Genomic DNA, 25,333 nt, shown 5'->3' on the forward strand with positions numbered 1-25,333 from the left:
GTCCTAACGTCTAAGCCAGGAGGCCTTAGTTCAGATCCCACCTGTTCCAGAGGAGTGTGACAATATCTCTGAACAGGTTAATTCAAAAGTATCTGTAAAGACCCAGGTTCAGTTCTTGACTTCTAGTACTATGAATTCAGAGAGCCCTAATGAGGAAGCCCCATATTCAGCCAGAAGGATGCCTGTTTGTAAATGGGATGTTTTGCCTTCTGTATTAAAATATTTGAAATTACATACAATGAATAGACATTGAACCAACTAGCAGAAGATTGTCAGCAATCATGGAATTGTGCGTCAGCAATCATGGAATTGTGCATCAGCAACTATTCCAGGGTTACACAGAATAAACAGCTCAACAACTATTTAGTGGTAATGCTGGTATTTGTGCTTCATTTGAACTTCCTCTAATCTTTCTTAATCTGTTTCTAACAGCATAAACCTCTATTCCATTCTCTGTCATATACTGGTTGAGCTTTTCTTTGTAGGCATCTGTACTATTTTCTTCAACAATACCCTATAGTGAATTTAGATTGTCACCTGTCTCTGGCTAAATTTCCCATTTACTCTCTTGATGACTTCTTGAATAGGGCAGCCCCGTGGCTCAGTGGTTAGCACTACTGCCTCAGCGCCAAGGACCAGGGTTGGATTCCAGCCTCGGGTGACTGTGCAAACTCCACACATTCTCCCTGTGCCTGCGTGGGTTTGTACTGGTTTTCTCCCACAGTCCAAAGATCTGCAGGTTAAGTGGATAGGCCACGCTTAATTGCCCCTTAGTGTCCAGAGATGTGCAGGCTGATTGGATTAGCCATGGGAAATGCAGGGGTACAGGGATTGGGTAGGGGGATAGGTCTGGGTGTGATGTTGTTCTGAGGATCAGTGTGGACTCAGTGGGCTGAATGACCTGCTTCTACACAATAGGCACTCTATGACTATCTTATATTGATGGCCTATAGAACATAGAACGATACAGCGCAGAACAGACCTTTTTGCCCTTGATGTTGCGCCGACCTGTGAACGTTAGATTTATTCATCTCCACGAATTGAAAGATTCTCTCTGTGTAACTTCAATTAAAACTTCTCACAATTTTAAGGCATCTATTGAATTAAGGAGAATTAAGGAGAATCCAAAGGGTTTTTACGAATATATTAAGGACAAAAGGGTAACTAGGGAGAAAATAGGGCCCCTCAAAGATCAGCAAGGCGGCCTTTGTGTGGAGCCACAGAAAATGGGGGAGACACTAAATGAATATTTTGCATCAGTATTTACTGTGGAAAAGGATATAGAAGATATAGACTGTAGGGAAATAGATGGTGACATCTTGCAAAATGTCCATATTACAATGGAGGAAGTGCTGGATGTCCTGAAACGGAGGGTTAAAGGTGGATAAATCCCCAGGATCTGTTCAGGTGTACCCAATAACTCTGTGGGAAGCTAGAGAAGTAATTGCTGGGCCTCTTGCTGAGATATTTGTATCATCGATAGTTACAGGTGATGTACCGGAAGACTGGAGGTTGGCAAACGTGGTGCCACTGTTTAAGAAGGGTGTTAAAGACAAGCCAGGGAACTATAGACCAGTGAGCCTGACCTCAGTGGTGGGCACGCAATTGGAGGGAATCCTGAGGGACAGGATGTACACATATTTGGAAAGGCAAGGACTGATTCGGGACAGGAGAAAGTGAGGACTGCAGATGCTGGAGATCAGAGCTGAACATGTGTTGCTGGAAAAGCGCAACAGGTCAGGCAGCATCCAAGGAGCAGGAGAATCGGCATTTCGGGCATGAGCCCTTCTTCCTGAAGAAGGGCTCATGCCCGAAACGTTGATTCTCCTGCTCCTTGGACACTGATTCGGGATAGTTAACATGGCTTTGTGCGTGGGAAATCGTGTCTCACAAACTTGATTGAGTTTTTTGAGGAAGTAACAAAGAGGATTGATGAGGGCAGAGCAATAGATGTGATCTATATGGACTTCAGTAAGGCGGTCGACAAGGTTCCCCATGGGAGACTGATTAGCAAGGTTAGATCTCATGGATTACAGGTAGAACTAGCCATTTGGATACAGAACTGGATCAAAGGTAGAAGAGAGGGTGGTGGTGGAGGGTTGTTTTTCAGACTGGAGGCCTGTGACCAGTGGAGTGCCACAAGGATTGGTGCTGGGTCCCCTACTTATTGACATTTACATAAATGATTTGGATGCAGGCATAACAGGTAAAGTTAGTAAGTTTGCAGATGACACCAAAATTGGAGGTGTAGTGAATAGCGAAGAGGATTACCTCAGATTACAAAAGGATCTTGACCAGTTGGGCCAATGGGCTGAGAAATGATAGATGGAGTTTACTTCAGATAAATGCGAGGTGCTGCATTTTGGGAAAGCAAATCTTACCAGGACTTATACACTTACGTTAATGGTAAGGTCCTAGGGAGTGTTGCTGAACAGAGACTTTGGAGTGCAGGTTCACTGCTCCTTGAAAGTGGAGTCGCAGGTAGATAGGATATTGAAGAAGGCATTTGGTATGCTTTCCTTTATTGGTCAGAGTATTGAGTACATGAGTTGGGAGGTCATGTTGCGGCTGAACAGGACATTGATTAGGCCACTTTGGAATATTGCGTGCAATTCTAGTCTCCTTCCTGTCGGAAAGGTGTTGTGAAACTTGAAAGGGTTCAGAAAAGATTGACAAGGATGTTGCCAGGGTAGGAGGATTTGAGCCATAGGGAGAGGCTGAACAGGGTGGGGCTGTTTTCCCTGGCGTGTCGGACACTGAGGGGTGACCTTATAGAGGTTTACAAAATTATGAGGGTCAGGGATAGGATAAATAGACAAAGTCTTTTCTCTGGGGTCAGGGAGTCCAGAACTAGAGAGCATAGGTTTAGGGTGAGAGGGGAAAGATATAAAAAAGACCTAAGGGGCAACCTTTTCAGGCAGAGGGTGGTATGTGTATGGAATGAGCTGCCAGAGGAAATGGTGGAGGCTGGTACAATTGCAACACTTAAGAGGTATTTGGATGGGTGTATGAATGGGAAGGGTTTGGAGGGATATGGACCAGGTGTTGGCAGGTGGGACTAGATTGGGTTGGAATATCTGGTCAGCATGGATAAGTTGGACTGAAGGGTCTGTTTCCATGCTGTACATCTCTATGACTCTACGACTGTCTGGGCAGAATCTCTTCGGGGTCTGCAGGTTGGGCCTGTACTCATTGGAGTTTGGAGGAATGAGAGGCAATCTGATTGAAACATAGAAGATACTGAAGAAACATGAGAGAGTAGATTGTGTTTCCTCTTGTGGGACAGAGGAAGTAAACTCAGAATTGGTTGTCACCCATTGAAGATAGAGATGAGGACAATTTTCGTTTTTCAGAGAATAGTGAATATGTGGAAGTCTTTACCATGGAGAGCTGTTCAGATGGGGTCATTAAATGTATTCAAGGCTGAGACAGACAGATTTTTAAACAGTCAGGGAATTAAGGGATATGGGAATAAGGCAGCAAAGTGGAGTTGAGGATTATCAGATCAGCCATGATCTCATTGAAAGGTAGAGTAGGCCTGATGGGCTGGATCTGAAAATGTGTTGCTGGAAAAGCGCAGCAGGTCTGGCAGCATCCAAGGAGCAGGAGATTCGACGTTTCGGGCATAAGCCCTTCTTCAGGAGGGCCCTGTGCAGCTGCAGAAGAACCCCTTTACTTCTATACTCAATCCCTCCTGTTATGAAGGCCAGCATGCTATTAGCCTTCTTCACTACCTGCTGTACCTGCATACTTACCTTCATTGACTGGTGTACAAGAACACCCAGATCTCTTTGTACTGTCCCTTTACCTAAATTGATTCCATTTAGGTAGTAATCTGCCTTCCTGTTCTTGCCACCAAAGTGGATAGCCATACATTTATCCACATTAAACTGCATCTGCCATGCACCTGACCACTCACCTAACCTGTCCAGGTCACCCTGTAATCTCCTAACATCCTCCTCACATTTCACCGTGCCACCCAGCTTAGTATCATCAGCAAATTTGCTAATGTTATTACTAATACCATCTTCTATATCATTAACGTATTTTGGAAAAGCTGTGGTCCCAGTACTGATCCCTGCGGTACCCCACTGGTAACTGCCTGCCATTCTGAAATGGAGCCGTTTATCACTACTCTTTGTTTCCTATCAGCCAACCAACTTTCAATCCAAGTTAGTACTTTGCCCCCAATACCATGCACCCTAATTATGCTCACTAACTTCCTATGTGGGACTTTGTCAAAAGCTTTCTGAAAGTCCCGGTACATTACATCTACTGGATCTCCCTCGTTCATCTTCAGAGTTACATCCTCAAAAAATTCCAGAAGATTAGTCAAGCATGATTTCCCCTTCATAAATCCATGCTGATTCTGACCGATCCTGTTTCTACTATCCAGATTTCGTAATTTCATCCTTTATAATAGACTCCAGCATCTTTCCCACCACTGAAGTCAGACTAACTGGTCTATAATTTCCTGCTTTCTCTCTCCCACCTTTCTTAAAAAGTGCTATAACATTAGCCACCCTCCAACCCGCAGGAACTGATCCTGAATGTATCGAACCCTGGAAAATAATGACCAACGCACCCACGATTTCTCGAGCCACCTCCTTCAGTACCCTGGGATGTAGACCATCAGGCCCCGGAGACTTATCAACCTTCAGACCTAACAGTCTCTCCAGCACCAATTCCTGGCAAATATAAATTCTCTTTAGTTCAGCCACTGTTACCTCAGGGAGATTACTTGTGTCTTCCACAGTGAACACAGATCTGAAGTACCAACTCAATTCTTTTGCCATTTCTTTGTTCCCCATAATATATTCCCCTGTTTCTGTCTGCAAGGACCCAATTTTAGTCTTAACCATTTTTTTGCCTTTCACATACTTAAAAATAACTTTTATTATTCTCCTTTATATTATTGGCCAGTTTACCTTCATACCTCATTTTTTCCTCTGTGTATATCCTTCTTAGTAATCCTTTGTTTTTCTTTAAAAGCTTCCCAATCCTCCGTTTTCCCACTTATCTTTGCTATGTTATACTTTTTCTCTTTTAACTTTATATGTTTCTTAACTTCCCTCGTCAGCCACGGCCACTTATGCCTCCTCCTAGGATCTTTCTTCCTTTTTGGAATGAACTGATCCTGCAATTTCTGCATTATACATAGAAATATCCGCCATTGTTCCTCCACTGTCATCCCTGCTAAGGTATTGCACCATTGAACTCTGGCCAGCTCCTGCTTTCTGAAATGGCCTAGTAAATCACTCAGTTGAAGGGCAACAAATTCTGGTCTGGCCAGTGATGCACATATCCCATGAAAGAATGAAAACAACCTGAGTTATGTGTCCATGCTTAGTTTCAATTTAATAATGGGCGGCACGGTGGCACAGTGGTTAGCACTGCTGTCTCACAGCACCTGAGACCCGGGTTCAATTCCCGACTCAGGCGACTGACTGTGTGGAGTTTGCACGCTCTCCCCGTGTCTGCGTGGGTTTCCTCCGGGTGCTCTGGTTTCCTCCTACAGTCCAAAGATGTGCGGATTAGGTGAATTGGCCATGCTAAATTGCCTGTAGTGTTAGGTAAGGGGTAAATGTAGGGGTATGGGTGGGTTGCGCTTCGGCGGGTCGGTGTGGACTTGTTGGGCCGAAGGGCCTGTTTCCACACTGTAGGGAATCTAATCTAATCTAATGTCTCCTTTAACATCCCCTCCAGCACTTTGCTGTTTTGAAGCCACCAGCTATCCATTTTACTAGTTGTCTCTTAACCCTGCCTGTTCTGACCCTATTACGTAGCATCTTTATCAAATGTCTTTTCGAAATCTAAATAAATTTCATTTACCACACTACCCTTGCCTGCTCACTTTCAACTTTTCAAAGGATCCAATAAGGTTGGACAAGCAAAGGCTTCCTTTTGAAATCCATAAGGATTATGTATTTGGGTCCAGCTGTCACTCTTATTTTCTTTTTTTATTCAGGACTTTGTTACTTTCCCTACCAATGATTTTAAGTTGCCTGGCCTACAGTTCCCTGGAGATGCATTATTCCCCATCCTACATACTTTAGCTTCAAATTTCTGCAACCCACCTTTTTTTCAAATGATCAGTTACTATATACAGCAACTGATCATGCCACTTAGTAGGTGGAAGCAGTAATAGATGGTGCTAGGTAAGCATGAGGAGACTGTCTGTCTGATCATGTTTAGCTTCCTCTGAAAGTATTTATTCCTTTAGATAAAGAGCTGAGAATTGTTTTAAAAGTGAAGGAAGAAGTCAGTTCTCCTTGTTAAGGTCATTAATGATTAGCCTATATGGTGTTCAGAAGTTCCAGTCAGACTGGAAAATGAAAGACAGTCCATCAGCAGCAACAACCACTAGCATTAACATGGCAGATTCCCTCACTTTTGTCACAAGGTTTTCAAAGTTTACATGCTTTCACAGGCATAGGTGTGTGTGCGCAGATAATGTGGCCAATTTCACTCAGGCTACTTGCAACAAGTTTTTTCTTGTGAAGGTCAGGATTTACCTGACCTTTTTGAGCTGGTGATGGTGGAAGGTGGAGGGTGTTCATGAAAGGTGTAGGTGCAGACTAATACCTTGTAAAATCAAGCTAAAATCTGACTCATGAGGACTTTTCCTTTGCTTATGGGTCGACAGAGGGTGTGTAAGATGGAATCTTGGTTTTAGAGAAAATGCAGAAAGATTCAGCAGATTGGCTCCAGTTTGTGAGACTTGACTTTGATGCCTAGATTAGAGAACCTGGTGCTGTTCTATTCAGGGATGACTTGGCTGAGAGAGGATTTACTTGAAGTATTCAAAATCATGAAAATCTGTGCAGAGAAGGAGAAAGATTATTCCCATTGACAGAAAGATTGAGCACCAAACAGCACCAATTCAAGATGATTGACAAAACAACCAAAGGCAAGACAAGGAAAACCTGTTTATGATCTGGGTGGTTAAGATCTGGAGTGCACTAACTGAATGGTCAATGAAAGCAAATTCATTCCTGAATTTAAAATGAGAATTTGATAAATACTTGAGGAAAACTAAGTTGCAGGGCAATGGTGAAATGACAGGCGGGGGGGAAACGGGACTAACTAAATTACTCTTGCATGGAGCTGGCATGAGCTTAATGGTTCGAATGACCTCCTTTTGTACCGAAGCCATTAGTATCTAAGTTAGTTGCTCACAGACCCATAATTAACATTACCATCCCACAGAGGTAATCCCATGTTTACTTCAAGCAAGGGAATTATGATCTTGACCTTAACGCTGAGAAATTGCATTTCATAACAGTGCTGCAACACTAAACTCTTATGAAATGATGGCTTTCTCAATCTGAGCTCACAATGGGCTGGCTGCATCTAGAATTGGAAAAAACCCTAGGAGGCATGTATCTGCTAGTTGCAAGGACATTATTTAAACAGTGATTATACTGCTTTGCACAATGCTACTTTATGTAATCGAACCTAGAGTTCTTTTAAAAAATCCTTATAATATTCTTATTTGTTCTTACTACGTCTTTTTTAATTTTGTAGTGGCTGAACCAAAAAATGTGACAGTTGATTCTTTGAATAAAAAGCATGTTGTCAAATGGGATCCAGATGTTTACCAACTTGGCTCAGTGACCTATTCTGTCCAGTACCAAGGGTAAGAGAATGGACTTTAATTTAAAGGATTTGGTTTGGTTATTGTTGTTACAAATAAACTTACACTGATATCAAATGTGCAGTAGTGGTCAGAGCAAAGAAGCAGCAATCATGGTTAATCTTGGGCTTCAACTCACATATTCCTTCTTGTCCCCTCCCTATATCCCTTTAGTACCTGAGAGACCAAACATCTGTATTTTATAGCCTTGGATCACAATACTACAACCAGAACTCAATCTGACCATAGTACCATCCATAGCAGTTGGAAGGGTACATTTCTTCTCCCTGATTCATTGTAGAATTGTAGGATGATGCAACAGAGGAGATTTACAAAGACATCGTCAGGAACTAAGAAATTTAGCTGAGAGTGATGATTGGATAGGCTGGGGTGATTTACCTTGGAGCAAGAGGAGGCTAAGGGATAATTTAATTGTGTGTATAAAACTAAGAGGGGCCCAGATGAAGCGATAGGAAAGAATAATTTCTCTGAGAATATGAAGTTAATAACTCATATATTTAAATTAATTGACAGAATTATTAGAAGTTAGTTGAAACAAATATTTTCACCTAGTGGGTGAGGTGATCTTGCATTTATTCTCTCAAAGGTTGGTAGAGGCAGAAAGACTCAATTAATTGCAAAATGCTTGGATTTGAAGAGCCATGAGTTGGAAAGTGAGATTAAACAGGATAGCTCTTTTCTCAGCTGACAGAAATTGGCCATCCTTCAGCACTGCACACTTGTTGTGTAGGCTGACATTTATGAGGCACTGGATTCCTTGGTCCCCTCTTCCCACCCGCCTCCCCCCATTCTCTCACAGCTAAAGATCAGAGGGGAGTATTAGTTCATGGGCAAATCTTCCTCTTACATGCAGATTGTGGAGAAACAACATGCTGCAGGTGTTGAAAATCTGAACTGAGACTATGAACTGCTGAATTTCCTCAGCAGGTCAAGCAACTTCTGTGGAGAGAAACAGAGTTAAAATGTCAGGATAATTACCTTACATGACCAGTTCATCACATTATCTAGCTTTGTTCAATGTTGCCTGCTTCTTGGACTGTTGCCAGGGCAAATTCCAAGCAGCAAGTATTCTCAGCATTTCCTTCGTGATTCACAAGAACATTTTCTGTGTGTGTAATTTTTCATATGGTCATCAACTATACTACGTGCTCCTTGTGCCAGTTGAGGAACTGTCCCACAGCCAGAGTTACATTCAGTTTCTTTAGTGCTATGTAGAGTGATCTTCTCCAGTCAGATTCAATGCTTTACAATTCTCATTGCTATTTTTTAGTCTTATTGATTTCCTGTGGTATTATACATTATTATACATTATATTAAACAAATCTATTATATATCACCTCTATTTTTAAGTATTTCTCCATATTTTGCTTGCAATCTTCATTTTGCTTTTGTATTTAATTATCTTTCTTTGAAGACATGTTTTATTGCTTTGGATATTTTTTAAAGTTAAATTATTAATATATTGACAATTGTGTGTTTAAGTTTGGTTTTAAGTTTTGATGGAAAATTCCATTACCCACTTCCCCACGTTATTAGAATATTCTAGGAACTGTGTTGGTTATAAATTTAGAAATGCTTATCAAAGTATTGAAATGATGTATTCGAATGCCCATGTAATTGAGGAAGTGGTTTGTGCTCCCTGTTGTTTGAGAGATCCATCATGTAAAATCTGTTGGAGTTCTGATATTAAACAGGCAAGGAATATGTACTTATTTTGCATGTGACCAACTGAATAAAGTTGTTCCTTTTATAATACTTAATTTAGGACCAGTATTGATTGACGTTGTGATACTTAGCGAAATAACTTTGAACTTCTTTGATTTTTATGTTGTGTTTGGATACTCCCTGAGGTTAAGGAAAGAGAGAATGTAGCGACCGACCTGAATTGATTATGATTGGTGCTATTGCACAATTTATCTCAAATTCATTTCTGTATTGTTTATAAATACTGACTTAGTTTCTTTTCATTATTTAAGGAATAGTATTGCTCAAATGGTTAAGCATTCATGTTATAATTACCTCTCACAGTAATCCCAGATTACAATACCAATTAACATGCAGGAGAACTTGTCTGAAATGAATTAAAAGGCCTGGAATTTACAGTTCTAAGAATTGTGATGCATTCTACATTCACTGCTACTGAATACCAGGAAGTCCTGTAAATTTTCTGTAGTATAAGCACTGTGGTACACAAATCCAGAAGTTGTGACGCACCAATGAATACTGCTCCTGAGAGTTCACTGCTTCTAATGTCGAAATGGGACCAGCTGAAATTTGGGCAGATTGCCCAATAATTAAGAATTACCACCTATTAGAAAATTTATTCTTGGTGTTTCCAGGCATTAAGGAGGCTTCTGTCATTTTGCAAATAGTTATTGAAAAGATTCACACCAGAAAATATCTTCTAAGTTTTAAATTGAATTGAATTACTGAGAACATTAATATACTTGTTAAATCTAATGATTTATTGTGCTATTTCATTTGTTTTAATGTAAGTTTCCTTTTAAACAACTCAGTTAAATCATATTAAAAAGGTAAATTCAGTTTCTTTTTAGTTTGATTTATCCAATTGTTTAACTGATAGCAAAATACAGGTCACCATGTCCTTGTGCCAGACAGCACTCTTGACTTAGCTGCTTTCTACGGAAGATAAGGTTCCTTCTTAACCTTGATTAACTTGTTATGGTATCACCTTTTAGTCAATCCTCACAATTCAAACTTTTACTTTCTCCAGAAATTATGAAAGATTGTACAATGAAAGTTGGTCAGAAGTACCGAAATGTACACGTATTACTGAAACGGATTGTGATTTGTCGGACAGTTTGGCTTTCTTCGCAAAGTATTTTCTAAGAGTGAGAGCAGAACTTGGAAGTGCAACATCACCTTGGGTTGAAATACCAGCCTTTTATCCATATAAAAACAGTAAGAAATTTATTTATATTCAGGATGTTTGTTTGAACACTTTTGCCTTCCATCCTTTTAAACTTTTGAACATAGTCAAATGATTAGCTGCCTTGTTCTGATAGGTATTTGATTGCAACCACAAAATTGCAGACACTACATCTTAAAATAGAAAAGCATACTTATGGTAGATTTCTTGCTGTCAGGGTATCCAAAAGTATTTGCAGCTTATTGAAGTCTTTTTTAAAATGTAATTACTGCTGTAATTTGGAAAATGTGGCATCAATTTGCACACAGCAAGGTGTCACAGGCAGAGTGTGACAATAAGCTGATAATCCAGCTCAGAACATGCATATTGACCAAACTCCAAGGTGATCTCTCTGCTCTCTATATGGGACACCAAGGGACAACTACCTGAAAGGACAGTAAGGACCTCAGTTGTAGATCTGTTCTGCAAGATGGCACTTAAAAGGGTGCAGTACTCCTTTAATAGATTGTCAGCTTGGGCTTTGTGCCCAGTCTGTCTGGAATGGGCTGTGAATCCAGCACTCACTGAACCACAATAAGTTGAAGTGACTGATGGAACCGTTTGTTACTTAGTTAGAAATTTACTTATTTAGTGATTTGTAGCAATTTTGGTTGCCCCCCCGCATCCCTCATTCACTGTCCTCTCCATCCCACACCCCAATAACAAGAGTAGAGATACTAATTTCATTCTCTGGAGTTAGAGGAACATTTTTATTCCTAGTCTAATTGCAGGTAGTCTGATTTGGTTTTTGTCTATTATGCCTGACACTTTTAGAGAGCTGATTGTTTAAGACGGATAGGCTGGGACCTTTTTCCTTGGAGTATAGGAGATTGAGGAGTGAGGTTAAAGATGAGATAAACTGAGGAGAGGCATAGATAAGGTAGACAGCGGACATTTTCCCCGTGGTAGGGAGTCTAAAACTAGAGGGCATATGTCTAAGGTGAGAGGAGAGAGATACAAAAAGGTAATAAGATCCAGAGGAGCAATTTTTCACCCAGTGAATATCTGGAATAGGCTGCTGGAGGTCGTGGTAGAAGTGAGTACAATTTTGTCATTTAAGAGATATTTAGACAGGTACATAGTTTGAATAGGTACGGAGAGCTATAGGCCAAATGCTGGCAACTGAGACCAGTTTAAATTGTGAAAAGTGGGTGGCGTGGACCAGTTGTGCCAAGGCCTGTTTTCAAACTGGAGACCTCTATTACTCTATGACCTCAAAAATGATGTTTGGCTGCTTTGTTAGATACGTGACAGCTGATTATACCCTTAGAACCTCAAACTATGTTCTTCAGTGGATCTACAGGATAGGACTGGAAAAATATAAAGGAGAAAGTAAAAAACAGTGAAACTTTAAGGCAGAATCCTTCAACTGCCAATCAATCAGGTTTTTAACACAGTATAAATTATGAATCTTGTAGAAATGTAAACCACTGGATCTCTGATAATGTGCACTGTCTTTAAATTATAGCTGTGTTTGGGCCTCCATCAGTTGAAGTGTTGCCCAAGGCAGGTTCACTACATGTCGATATTAAAGGGCCATTCACTGAAAATGAACACCCTCTGAGCAATGATTATGAGGATTTTGCTTACCAAATATTCTATTGGAAAGAAAATGAAGATGGAAATATAAAAGTAAGTTTTTTTTTGCATTTCTTTGATTATTAGAATTCAGCGTTCAGCTTGACAATTTTCATACCAGCTTTAATGCTCCACAGTAGCTTCATTTCATCCTTTCAATATATTCTTGTGCTTTCTCCTTCATGTGTTTTATCCAGAACTAAGTTCTTAATTTAAACAAAGACAGTTATGTACATGTAAGGGTCTAGAATGCTGAGACTACTTAGGGAAATTAAAAGCAATGGTGCATGTTTAGAGAAATAATTCACAATTCTCAGTTAGCATGCATTTCCATGAGGAATAAAAATTTAATGAGAAAAGTGGTCCAACCATAGTTCGCCAAAGAAGTTGGCTTAAGATGTGTCCGATGTTGTCAGGAAGAGCAGTAAGCCTGAGAACTGGGAGGTTTTAGAAATCAGCAAAGGATGATCAAGAAAAAGAGAAAAAGCAGAACTTGAGAGTAAACTAGAAAGAAAGTTAAATATGATCTTCTGCAAGAATCTAAAGTGGAAAAGAATAGCAAAAGTAAAAATTAAGCTCTTTAAAAGAAAAGAGAAATTATGTTGGGGAATAAGGAAACCATAGCAATGTCAAACAAATATTAGTATCTGACTTCACATTTGAAGATACAAAGATACTGAAAGAGGAACCAAGGGCCTGAGGAACTTAGAATAATTGTACTGGAGAACTTAGAGAAACTGTACTGGAGGAATTAATGTGACTAAAGGTAAACAAAACATTCCATGGGTCTAGGATTTCTAAAGGTAAGTACAGGGCTAATGGATGCATTGGGTTCATCTTCCAGGCTTCTCTAATCTCTAGAATTGTTTCTACAGATTTGAAGGTGTCAAATGTAATCCCACAGAACAGAAAGAAGAAACAGGAAAATTTGGGCTTGTTATCCTGACATAAACAGTAAGGAGCAAGTTGGAATTATTAAGTAACCAGGCACTAAAAATAATCACAATGCGATTAAGTAGAGTCAACATGGTTTTTTGAAAGAGAAACTGTGATTGACAGATCTGCCAAGAGATTTTTCAATGTGTAACTAGTGAGGTAAATAGGGAGGACTCAATGAATATAAATTGTTTGCATTTTAAAAGGACACTCAATAAAGTATAAATGGGTGCATTCTCCCCAATGCTTCCACAAATCAGTCCGTTTGCCATCCAATCAACATTCCGTTCATGCAGCATAAATATTGGTTTTCGCCTTGAATTGGTATTCTTGTGAAACATCCTGATGAATGCAAGGCAATACATTGTGACTAAATATTTCTTTCAGTTATATCTTCCAATATCTCTGAAAGGACTGTTGTGAGAAAGAGTTATATTGGGCTGAAAATGTTTACAGAGGATCCTCGATTTTCCGACATTCGATGATCCGAATTTCAGATTATCCGGACAAGATCGCAAGGTCCAGATGCTTAGCTAAACTGTGTTAGCCGGTATTCAATTTTCCAAACATTGGATCATTTGAACGAAATACTCCCTACTCGTGTCATTCAGATGTTTGAGGTCCCTCTGTACTCTCTTTCTCTCTCTCCATAGATGCTGCCAGACTTGCTGAGTTTCTCCATCATTTTCTATTTTTCTTTCAGATTTTCAGCATCTGCAGTATTTAATTTTAACTCTCCAGATTTTTTGTCAACATCACCTTTAGCAATTTTGATGATGTTATTGGACATCAGCATTTCTTATTTTCAGTTCTCAGTATGTTTTCATTTACAGATCTCAGATTCTATTGTGACTGGTCTCTCATCAAATATTTGAATGGAATTATTTCAATGCAGACTTTTTTCTGGGGTTTTGCTTGGTGCAGCTAACAACTTAGCAACTATTTTCCACTCCACAAACTAATAGCTAACAAAAACTGCCAACCAATTGGCATGTGCTTGTTATCTTTCAGATGGTTAACAAATCTGCTCCAGCATCAGCTGTTTTGCACAATCTCCAACCATGGACCAGATACTGTTTGAAAGCACGGGCCTATTCTAAGGCGAATTCTAAACAAGGACAGTTCAGTCCTGTGATTTGTGAAGATGTCAATGCTGATAGTAAGATTTTTTTACATTTATTCTTCATTATATTTGAGTAATGTTAATGTTTATAATGATTAGGTTTGTTGCTTGCTGTATTCAGGAAACAAGGGAATGTATTGCATGCTCATCAATAGATGCCAATGACATAGTTGCAGAATTTCACAGCTCAGGAGGAGTCCATTTGGCCCAATGTGCCTGTATCAGCACTTTGAAAAAGCTACCCAATTTAATCCTACATTCCAGTTTTTACCCCATACTAAAGCAAATAAGATCAATTCAAAACCGACTTTACCTTTCTTTTTTAAAGTGCTTGAATGTATTTTGGACTCTGAACGTATCTCATCCATTGCTCCATTGAACTGATCATTTAGAATAAAAGAACAAAGAATGGCACAGCACAGTACAGGCCCTTCAGTCCTTGATGTTGTGCCAGCCTCTTATCCTACTGTAATATAAGACCAACCTACATACCCTTCATTGTACTAACTTCCATGTGCCTATCCAAGAGTTGCTTAAATGTCCCTAATGTATCTGCCTCTACTACCACTGCCTGCACCACCACTGAATAAAGAACCTACCTCTGACAAGTCCACTAAACCTTTCCCCAGTTAGCTTAAAATTATGCCCCCCCCCCATTATGGACATTTCCACCACAGAAAAAAGTCTCTGGCTATCCTTTCTCTCTATACCTCTCAACATCTTGTACACTTCTATCAAGTCACCTCTCATCCTGCTTTGCTCCAATGAGAAAAGCCCTAGCTCCCTCAACTTTTCTTCATAAGACATGCCCTCCAGTCCAGGCAGCATCCTGGTAAATCTTCTCTGCATACTCTCTTAAGCTTCTACATCTTTCCTGTAATGAGGTGACCAGAACTGAATACAGAATTCCAAGTGTGGTCTAACCAGGGCTCTATAGAGCTGTACATAAACTCAATGACTTTGTTAATGAAATACAACACAGCATAGCTGCAAATGTGTTGCTGGTCAAAGCACAGCAGGCCAGGCAGCATCTCAGGAATAGAGAATTCGACGTTTCGAGCATAAGCCCTTCATCCTGATGAAGGGCTTATGCTCGAAATGTCGAATTCTGTATTCCTGAGATGCTGCCTGGCCTGCTGTGCTTTGACCAGCAACACATTTGCAGCTGTGATCTCCAGCATCTGCAGACCTCATTTTTTACAACACAGCATATGCCTTTTTAACAACCCAATTAACCTGTATGGCAACTTTGAGGGATCTGTGGACATGGACCCCAAGATCTCTCTGTTCCACCACGCTGCCAAGAATTCTGCCTTTAACCCTATATTCTGCATTCAAATTCGACCTTCCAAAGTGAATGACTTCACACTTTTCCAGGTTAACCTCTGCCTGCCACTTATCAGCCCAGTTCTGCATCCTGTCAATGTCCCGTTGCAACTTACAACAGCCCTGCACACCATCCACAACTCCAGCAACCTTTGTGTCATCGGCAGTCCTACTAACTCACCCTTCCATTTCCTCATTCAAGTCATTTATAAAAATCACCAAGACCAGAGGTCCCAGAACCAATCCCTGCGGAACACCACTGGTCACTGAACTCCAGCCTGAATACTTTCCACCCACCAACTCTCTCTGTCTTCTATGGGCCAACCAATTCTGTATCCAGACAGCTCAGATTTCCCTGTATCCCTTACCACCTCACTTTCTGAATGAGCCTACCATGGGGAACCTTATCAAACACCTTGCTCAAAACCATGTACACCACATCCACTGCTCTACCTTCATCAACGTGTTTTGTCACATCCTCAAAGAATTCAATAAGTTTTGTGAAGCATGATCAGCCCTCATAAAGCTATGCTGACTATCTGTAATCATGATGTGGAGGTGTAGTTTTGGACTGGAGTGGGCAAAGTTAAAAATTCCACAGCACCAGGTTATAGTCCAACAAGTTTATTTGGAAGCACTAGCTATCAAAGCACTGCTCCTTCATCAGGTAACTAGTGGGCAAGGATCATCAGACACCGAATTTATAGCAAAAGATTACAGTGTTATGTAATTAAAATTATATATTGAACAAACCTAGATTGCTGCTAAGTGTTTCATCTCACAGAATGGGTTGCAGGTTTCAGTTCATTATTATGTAAATCCCAGAACTTCTTTTAAGCCACATTCTCAAGATCAGGGAGGAGTGCTCTGAAAACCACTACTTCAATATAAATCTGTTGGATTGTATCTGGATGTTGTGTGATTTTTAAATTTATCCCTAATCAAACTGTGGCTTTCCAAGTAATCATAAATCCTGTCTCTCGGAATCCTCTCCAATACTTTGCCCACTGCTGACGTAAAACTGACTGGTCTGTAAGTCCCAGGAATCTCCCTATTCGTTTTCTTGAACAAGGGAATAACGTTTGTCACCCTCCCATCGTCTGGCACGACTCCAGTGAACAGTGAGAACACAAAGATCATCACCAAAGGTGCAGCAATCTCTTCGTTCACTTCCTGTTGTATCCTTGGGTATATCCTGTCTAGCCCAAGGGGACTTATCTATCCCTTTGTTTTACAAAGTTTTCAGCACATCCTCCTTCCTAACATTAACCTGTTCAAGCATATCAGTCTGTTTCATGATGTCCTCAGAAACATCAAGGTCCCTCTCAGTAGTGAATACTGAAGCAAAGTATTCATCAAGGACCTCCCCTACCTCCTCCTACTCTGGGTACAAGTTCCTTCCACCACACCTGATCGGCCCTACCCTCACCCTGGCCATCCTCTTGTTTCTCACGTAAGTGTAAAATGCCTTCGAGTTTGCCTTAATCCTACCCACTAGAGCTTTCTCATTCCTCCTTCTAGCTCTCCCAATTCCATTCTTTAGTTCCTTTCAGGCTATCTTGTAACCAGATGTTCCACATCCCTTATCACTTTAACCTATCATCCCTTCCTTGCCTCCCTGGGATAAACCTGTCCATTACTAGCAACAAGTGCTGCCTAAACAACTTCTACATTTCTGTTGTGTATTTCCCTGAGAACATCTGTTCCTAATTTAGACGTACCAATTCCTGCCTAATAGCATTGTAATTCACCCTCCCCCAATTAAGCACTTTCCCATATCATCTGCTGCTATCCCTCTCCATGACTATAGTAAAGATCATGGAATTTTTTATCACTATCACCGAAGTGCTCTCCCACTGAGAGATCTGGCACCTGGCATGTTCATTGACAAGCACCATATCCAATATGGCCTCCTGTCTAGTTGGCCCATCTACATATTGTGTCAAGAACCCTTCCTGGACACACCTGACAAAAACTGGTCCATCCAAACTATTAGAACTAAGTAGGTTCCAGTCAATATTAGGGAAGTTAACATTACCCATGACAACAACCCTGTTACTTCTGCACCTTTACAAAATCTGCATCCCAAACCACTCCTTCCTGTTTCTGTTGCTATTGGGGGGCCTATAGAAACCTTCCATTAAAGTGGCTGCTCTTTACAGTTTTTGACTTCCACCTATACTGACTCTGTCGACAAACCCTCCTCAATGATCTCCTTTTCTACAGCTGTGATTAGCAATGCCACTCCTCACCTCTTTTACCTCTTCCCCCATTCCTTTTGAAACATCTAAATCCTGGAACATCCAACAACCATTGCTGTGATATCCAAGTCTCCATAATGGCCACAACATCATAGTTCCAAGTACTGAACCATGCTCTGAGTTCATCACCCTCATTCTTGATACATCTTGCATTAAAATAAACCCATTACACTGACTGCACCTTTGCCCTATCAAGTGCCTATCCTTCCTCACAGACACTCTGCATGCTGTATCTGACTGTTCACTACCTACTCCATCATCTGACCCATAGCTCAGGTTCCCACCCTCCTGCCAATTTAGTTTAAATCCTCCCAAAGAGCTCTAGTAAACCTCCCACCCAGGATATTGATGCCCCTCCAATTCAGGCGCAACCTACTTTTCTTGTACAGGTCCTACTTACCCCAGAAGGTATCCCAATGATCCACAAATCTGAAGCCCTCTCTCCTACACCAGCCCTGCATTTATCTCCACTCGCTCTTTATTCCTAGTTTTCACCCTACCCACCACAGTGAGATTGTTTTAATGAAAGTCACCAACGGTATTCTTTGGGATTGTGACTGTAATGATTTAATACACTTCGACCTATTTGACTTCTTTGCAGTATTGGATAGTGTTATCCATCCTCTCCTTCTTTCTCCCCTTATGCAGTTCCATCCCTGTCTCTCCTGATGTAGTCACTGTATCTCTAGCAATGGCTAAATCCCTAGCTCCTGCATTTTTGCACAGACCCAACACTCAATTATTTGATCTGCATTGAACCCCTGAGCTGTACACTGAACTAGTGATGTATCCAATTACAAAGAAGATACAACAACTTGAGGATAATAGCTATGGTCTGTTTTGGAAATGGGACCAATACTGAGAGAATCCTGACCTCGTTTCACTGTCTGAGGTCACAACCCAAACTACAGGGAGTCCAAGATACGGTTGGCAGCTCAGCTGTAGTTGGCATGTTGCAGTATTAGCAGTGTTGATTTCTTCTTTTACTCATCTACATACAACAAAGCATGTTTTTCTTTTGTCTGCAGCTAAGAGAAGAGCTTTGGCAATGGCACAGATCCTTTTTGTGACATTGCTTGCTGTTTTGGTGGTAACATTGGGCTGTTTCTTCTTTGTGATCTATGCTCGCAAAGCCATTAAATATTTAATGTATCCTTCCTACAGTCTCCCAGTACACATAAGAGAGGTATGACTACTTTTTTATCTGTTTTTATTTTATTTTAGTACATTGAGAATGCTTTATTGACTACTGTTTTCCACATAGTGTTCAGATGTAATGATCCCAGCTGATTTTATTACTGAACAAGTCAGATCCTAGACTAAAAAAACCGGCATGATGGATCATAATTTGTTTATTTTTATTTAAGGAACTGGTCTTCCATGGAAATATGGGGTGCACATTTTTGGTTTTCACAACAGGTAGCAAGTTTATTATGCAAAAAAGGGAAGATAAAGCAGAATTATTAAAGCTATTAAAATTTAACAGAATTTGAAAGATTTTGATACATAGTAAAAATGCAATTCCATCATGTTACAGTGCTCAACCACGAAAGAAGTTCATTCTGTACCGTATCTATAAGTTCAACTTAACATAGGCTACCAAACTCTCAAGACTATTTCCTAATTATTCATACAACTAAGCTGAGACTTCCTATACCTTGAATAAGTCATCTAGGGTTTTAACCAAATACTTCTGATCTAGAACTTTCAAACTAAAGTCTGTACACTGAGGCAAGCTACTTCTTAACAGTTTTAAACTACTTCCTTTCTTCAAGAGAAACTGTCTCAAATATCTAACTTAAAGCAGGATCTCTACGAACTGAAAAACAACAGCTTTTTCAATAGCTATGGGTTTTTTCCCTTGTAAGCAAATAAAAAATTCTGATCCTTTTCACAGAAAGCAAGCCAATTCTCCTCTATGATTACTCTGGTTGCTCAGAAAATTCAGCCAATGCAAACAAATCCTTAATATTACCCCCAGGGTCTCTTAAGAAAACATGGCTCCAGAAATACTGACAAATTAATCATTAAACCACCTCATACACATAGACCAAATCCCACATGCCATGAGTTCAAAATCCAAGCTCTAAAACAAATAATGGTAACATATGTATAAATCACAAACTTTACATCAGACAGAGAAGTCCCCAAAATTTCTGTGACAGGAAATGCATGATCTTAGCCATGATCTTAGTCAGCCTTTAGGGCCAGCCACGCATTACTGACAAGAAAACAAAAAAATTGGAGCATCACCTCAACCCAGCCTTGCACACCTGTTAACTCCCAATTAACTTAGATAAGGAATGACATTGTGTCTCAGGGTGATCTAAAGAAAAGGAGAAAAATTAGCGGGGAATTAGGTTTCACTTTCTGTCATTTAGAACAATCTGTAAATTCTCCTCTTCAGTTGATAAACAGTAATATTTTTGACTGATTTCTTTTGTGTGGCATTATATGTTGACAGGAGAAAGTGAGGTCTGCAGATGCTGGAGACCAGAGCTGAAAATGTGTTGCTGGAAAAGCACAGCAGGTCAGGCAGCATCCAAAGAGCAGGAGATTTGACGTTTCGGGTATAAGCCCTTCTTCAGGAATGCCCGAAACGTCGAATCTCCTGTTCCTTGGATGCTGCCTGACCTGCTGTGCTTTTCCAGCAACACATTTTCAGCCCATTATATGTTGAAAGCAAGGCCCTTAATTGAAAAAGCTCCTGTGATGATTACAATTAGCAGACAATGTTATTTATTCATAAACCAGAATATCTTTAAACAACTCCACATTTATCTTATACTTCAACACTTTTGGCTGCTTGTTTAGCAATATTAATTTGTAGCCAGTGATCCAGACATTGAAATCACATACTTAGAGATTGACGCTGTTATAGTGTTAGGCGAAAGTGAGGACTGCAGATGCTGGAGATCAGAGTCGAGAGTGTGGTGTTGGAAATGCATAGAAGGTCAGGAAACATCCAAGGAGCAGGAAAATCAACATTTTGGGCAAAGGCCCTTCATCAGGAATGAGGTGGGAACCTCGGGGGTGGAGAGATAAATGGAAGGGGTTGTGGGGCTAGGGGGAAGGTAACTGAGTGCAATAGGTTGGGGGTAAGGGTGATAGGTCGGAGAAGAGGGTGGAGTAGATGGGAAGGAAGATGGACAGGTCATAAGGGCATTGCTGAGCTGGAAGGGTGGAACTGGGATAAGGTGGGGGGAGGGGAAATGAGAAACTGGTAAAATCCACATTGGTGCCATTCTTCTGTTATGTTCTGTGGTGGAATTGGTCGTCCTGGGAGCAGATGCGGCAGAGGTGGAGGAAATTGGAATAAGGGATAGTATTTTTGCAGGAGGCATGGTGGGAGGAGTTGGGATCAAGGTAGCTGTGGGAGTCGATGGGTTTGTAGAAAATGTCAGTGTTGTTGGAGATGGGAAGGTTCAGGAAGGGGAGAAAGGTGTCAGAGAAAATCCAGGTGAATTTAGGGTCAGGATAGAATGTGTTGGTGAAGTTGATGAACTGTTCAACCTCCTCATGGGAGGTTATTATAATGTTGTCAGTTTTTGAATTGGGTTTACAAATAATCGTTTTATGTAAAGATTACAGAATTGGGGACTGATCAGAAAAGTACAACATTGAGGAAGTTGATGGTAAATTTCAATACATGATAACATCACTGTCAAATGTGTGATCAAGCTCCCATGTACCCACCTTACAATTATGAATGTGCCATACCATGGTAATGGATTTGAATTACTTGCTTTCAACAGCATCAGCTCTTCAGCTTGCATTGATGATACTGTTGCAACCTTGAATTTTCCATGTGTCAAATATTGAGTACCTTCAGATTGCATTCCTGACCAGCCTCCAATATTCTCCCCTTTGTAAATTTGAGATTATCAAACATTCTGCTGTCCTTGCCCTAACTTGCACCAAATCCCATTCACCCATGCCTCCTGTGCTGATGTTTTCTGGCTCTTGATTAAACAGTATCTTGATTTTAAATTCTTGCCCTTGTTTCAAGGCTGTCCATGCTGGCCCCTCCCTAATTCTGTAATCCCCTCCAACACAAAAATTCTCTGAATTATCTCAACTTCTTTAGTTTCATCCTCTTCAGTGTCCCATCATTTAATTGTTTCACCTATTGATAATTGGGCTTTCAGCTGCCTAGGCCTTAAGATCAGGAATTTTCTTGCAGAAATTCTCCACTTTATTTTCCTTCGTTAAGATGCATCTCGAAATGGCCTTTTTGACCACGCCATTTTTTTTTTTCTTTATTCACTCATGGGATGAGGGTGGTTCTGGCTAGGCCAGCATTGATTGCCCACTGCTAATGACCCAGAGGGCAGTCCAGCATCAACCATTTTACTCAGGGTCAAGAATCACAAGTAGGCCAGACCAGGGTAAGGATGACAGATTTCCTTCCCTAAATGACATTGGCAAACCAGATGGAATTTTTCTATAATGGCTTCATGGTCATCACTAAAACCTTAATTCCTGATTTTTTAAAAATTGAATTCAAATCACCATCTGCCAGGGTGCGATTTGAACTTGTGTCCCCAGAACATTAGCCGAGCTTCTGAATTAATACTCTAGTAATAATACCACTAGGCCGTTGCCTCCCCAGGTGATTTTGGTTGTCTAACATCGCCTTGGTTGGCTTGTTGTCTTCTCCTATCAGCCCTCTATACAGACAAGTTTTTAATTCTACTACTTAACTGTAATAGATCTCCTGGTGACAGGTTCTGGATGGAGTAAATAGCTATCTTTATGGTCAGTAATCTTTGAATTAGTCATAGAGATGTACAGCATGGTTACAGACCCTTTGGTCCAACCCGTCTATGCTGACCAGATATCCCAACCCAATCTAGTCCCACCTGCCAGCACCCGGCTCATATCCCTCCAAACCCTTCCTTTTCATATATACATCCAAATGCCTCTTAAATGTTGCAATTGTACCAGCCTCCACCACATCCTCTGGCAGCTCATTCCATACACTAACGCCCTCTTTGTGAAAATGTTGCCCCTTAGGTCTTTTTATATCTTTCCCGTCTCACCCTAAACCTATGCCCTCTAGTTCTGGACTCCCTGACTCCAGGGAAAAGACTTTGTCTATTTTTCCTATCCATGCCCCTCATAATTTTGTAAACCTCTTTAAGGTCACCCCTCAGCCTCCAACACTCCAGAGAAAACAGCCCCAGCCTGTTCAACCTCTCCCTGTAGCTCAGATCCTCCAATCCTGGCAACATCCTTGTCAATCTTTTCTGAATCCTTTCAAGTTTCACAACAACTTTCCAATAGGAAGGAGACCAGAATTGCATGCAATATTCCAACAGTAGCCTAATCAATGTCCTGTATAGCCACAACATGACCTCCCAACTCCTGTCGAATAAAGGAAAGCATACCAAACACCTTCTTCACTATCCTAGCTACCTGCGATTCCACTTTCCAGGAGCTATAAACCTGCACTCCAAGGTCTCTTGTGGCACTCCACTGGTCACAAGCCTCCAGTCTGAAAAACAATCCTCCACCACCAGCTTTGAGCCAGTTCTGTATCCAAATGGCTAGTTCTCCCTGTATTCCATGAGATCTAACCTTGCTAATCAGTCTCCCATAGGGGACCTTGTCGAACGCCTTACTGAAATCCATATAGATCACATCTACTGCTCTGCCCTCATCAATCTTCTTTGTTGCTTCTTCAAAAAACTCAACCAGTTTGTGAGACATGATTTCCCACGCACAAAGCCATGTTGACTATCCCGAATCAGTCCTTGCCTTTCCAAATACATGTATATCCTGTCCCTCAGGATTCCCTCCAACAACTTGCCCACCACCGAGGTCAGGCTCCCCGGTTTATAGTTCCCTGAATTGTCCTTACCACCCTTCTTTAACAGTGGCACCACGATTGTCAACCTCCAGTCCTCCAGCACCTCACCTGTGACTATCAATGATAAAAATATCTCAGCAAGAGGCCCAGCAATCACTTCTCTAGCTTCCCACAGAGCTCTAGGGTACACCTGATCAGGTCCTGGGGATTTATCCACTTTTAACCGTTTTAAGACATCCAGCACTACTTTTTTTAGATTAGATTACTTACAGTGTGGAAACAGGCCCTTCGGCCCAACAAGTCCACACCGACCCGCCGAAGCGCAACCCACCCATACCCCTACATTTACCCCTTACCTAACACTATGGGCAATTTAGCATGGCCAATTCACCTGACCCGCACATCTTTGGACTGTGGGAGGAAACCGGAGCACCCGGAGGAAACCCACGCAGACACGGGGAGAACGTGCAAACTCCACTTCTTCGGTAATATGGACATTTTGCAAGATGTCACCATCTATTTCCCTACAGTCTATATCTTCCATATCCTTTTCCACAGTAAATACTAATGCAAAATATTCATTTAGTATCTCCCCCATTTTCTGTGGCTCAACACAAAGGCTGCCTTGCTGATCTTTGAAGGGCCCTATTCTCTCCTTAGTTACCCTTTTGTCATTTGGATTCTCCATAATTCCATTTGCCAAAGCTATCCCATGTCCCCTTTTTGCCCTCCTGATTTCTCTGTTAAGTATACTCCTACTTCCTTTATACTCTTCTAAGGATTCACTCGATCTATCCTGTCTATACCTGACATATGCTTCCTTCTTTTTCTTAACCAAACCCTCGATTTCTTTAGTCGTCCAGCATTCCCTATACCTACCAGCCTTCCCTTTCACCCTGACAGGAATATACTTTTTCTGGATTCTTGTTATCTCTTTTCTGAAGGCTTCCCATTTTCCAGCCGTCCCTTTACCTGCAAACATCTGCCTCCAATCAGCTTTCAAACGTTCTTGCGTAATACTGTCAAAATTGGCCTTTCTCCAATTTAGAACTTCAACTTTTAAATCTGGTCTATCCTTTTCCATCACTATTTTAAAACGAATAGAATTATGATCGCTGGCCCCAAAGTGCTCCCCCACTGACACCTCAGTCACCTGCCCTGCCTTATTTCCCAAAAGTAGGTCAAGTTTTGCACCTTCTCTAGAAGGTACATTCATATACTGAATCAGAAAATTGTCTTGTACACATTAAGAAATTCCTCTCCATCTGAACCTTTAATACTATGGCAGTCCCAGTCGATGTTTAGAAAGTTAAAATCCCCTTCAATAACTACCCTATTATTCTTGCAGATAGCTGAGATCTCCTGACAAGTTTGTTTCTCAGTTTCCCTCTTGACTATTGGGTGGTCTATAATACAATCCCAATAAGGTGATCATCCCTTTGTTGTTTCTCAGTTCCATCCAAATAACTTCCCTAGATGTATTTCCAGGAATATCCTCCCTCAGCACAGCTGTAATGCTATCCCTTATCAAAAATGCCACTCCCCCTTCTCTCTTGCCTCCCTTTCTATCCTTCCTGTAGCATTTGTATCCTGGAACATTAAGCTGCCAGTCCTGCCCATCCCTGAGCCATGTTTCTGTAATTGCTATGATATCCCAGTCCCATGTTCCTCACCGTGCCCTGAGTTTATTTGCCTTCCCTGTTAGGCCCCT

The 25,333-nt window shown here is 41.0% G+C and overlaps 1 protein-coding gene across 1 annotated transcript in view; it reads left to right on the forward strand.

Moving 5' to 3' along the window:
- LOC132820845 (interleukin-10 receptor subunit beta-like) overlaps positions 1 to 25,333 on the forward strand; it is a 60,282-nt gene that overhangs the window by 30,659 nt on the left and 4,290 nt on the right. The window contains exons 4-8 of the mRNA XM_060833193.1: positions 7,528 to 7,639; positions 10,392 to 10,579; positions 12,055 to 12,218; positions 14,112 to 14,259; positions 18,839 to 18,996. Coding sequence (XP_060689176.1) covers positions 7,528 to 7,639; positions 10,392 to 10,579; positions 12,055 to 12,218; positions 14,112 to 14,259; positions 18,839 to 18,996 — 770 coding nt within the window. The remainder of the gene's footprint in view (positions 1 to 7,527; positions 7,640 to 10,391; positions 10,580 to 12,054; positions 12,219 to 14,111; positions 14,260 to 18,838; positions 18,997 to 25,333) is intronic.

Source organism: Hemiscyllium ocellatum, chromosome 12, assembly GCF_020745735.1.
Source record: "Hemiscyllium ocellatum isolate sHemOce1 chromosome 12, sHemOce1.pat.X.cur, whole genome shotgun sequence".
Lineage (NCBI taxonomy): Eukaryota > Metazoa > Chordata > Chondrichthyes > Orectolobiformes > Hemiscylliidae > Hemiscyllium > Hemiscyllium ocellatum.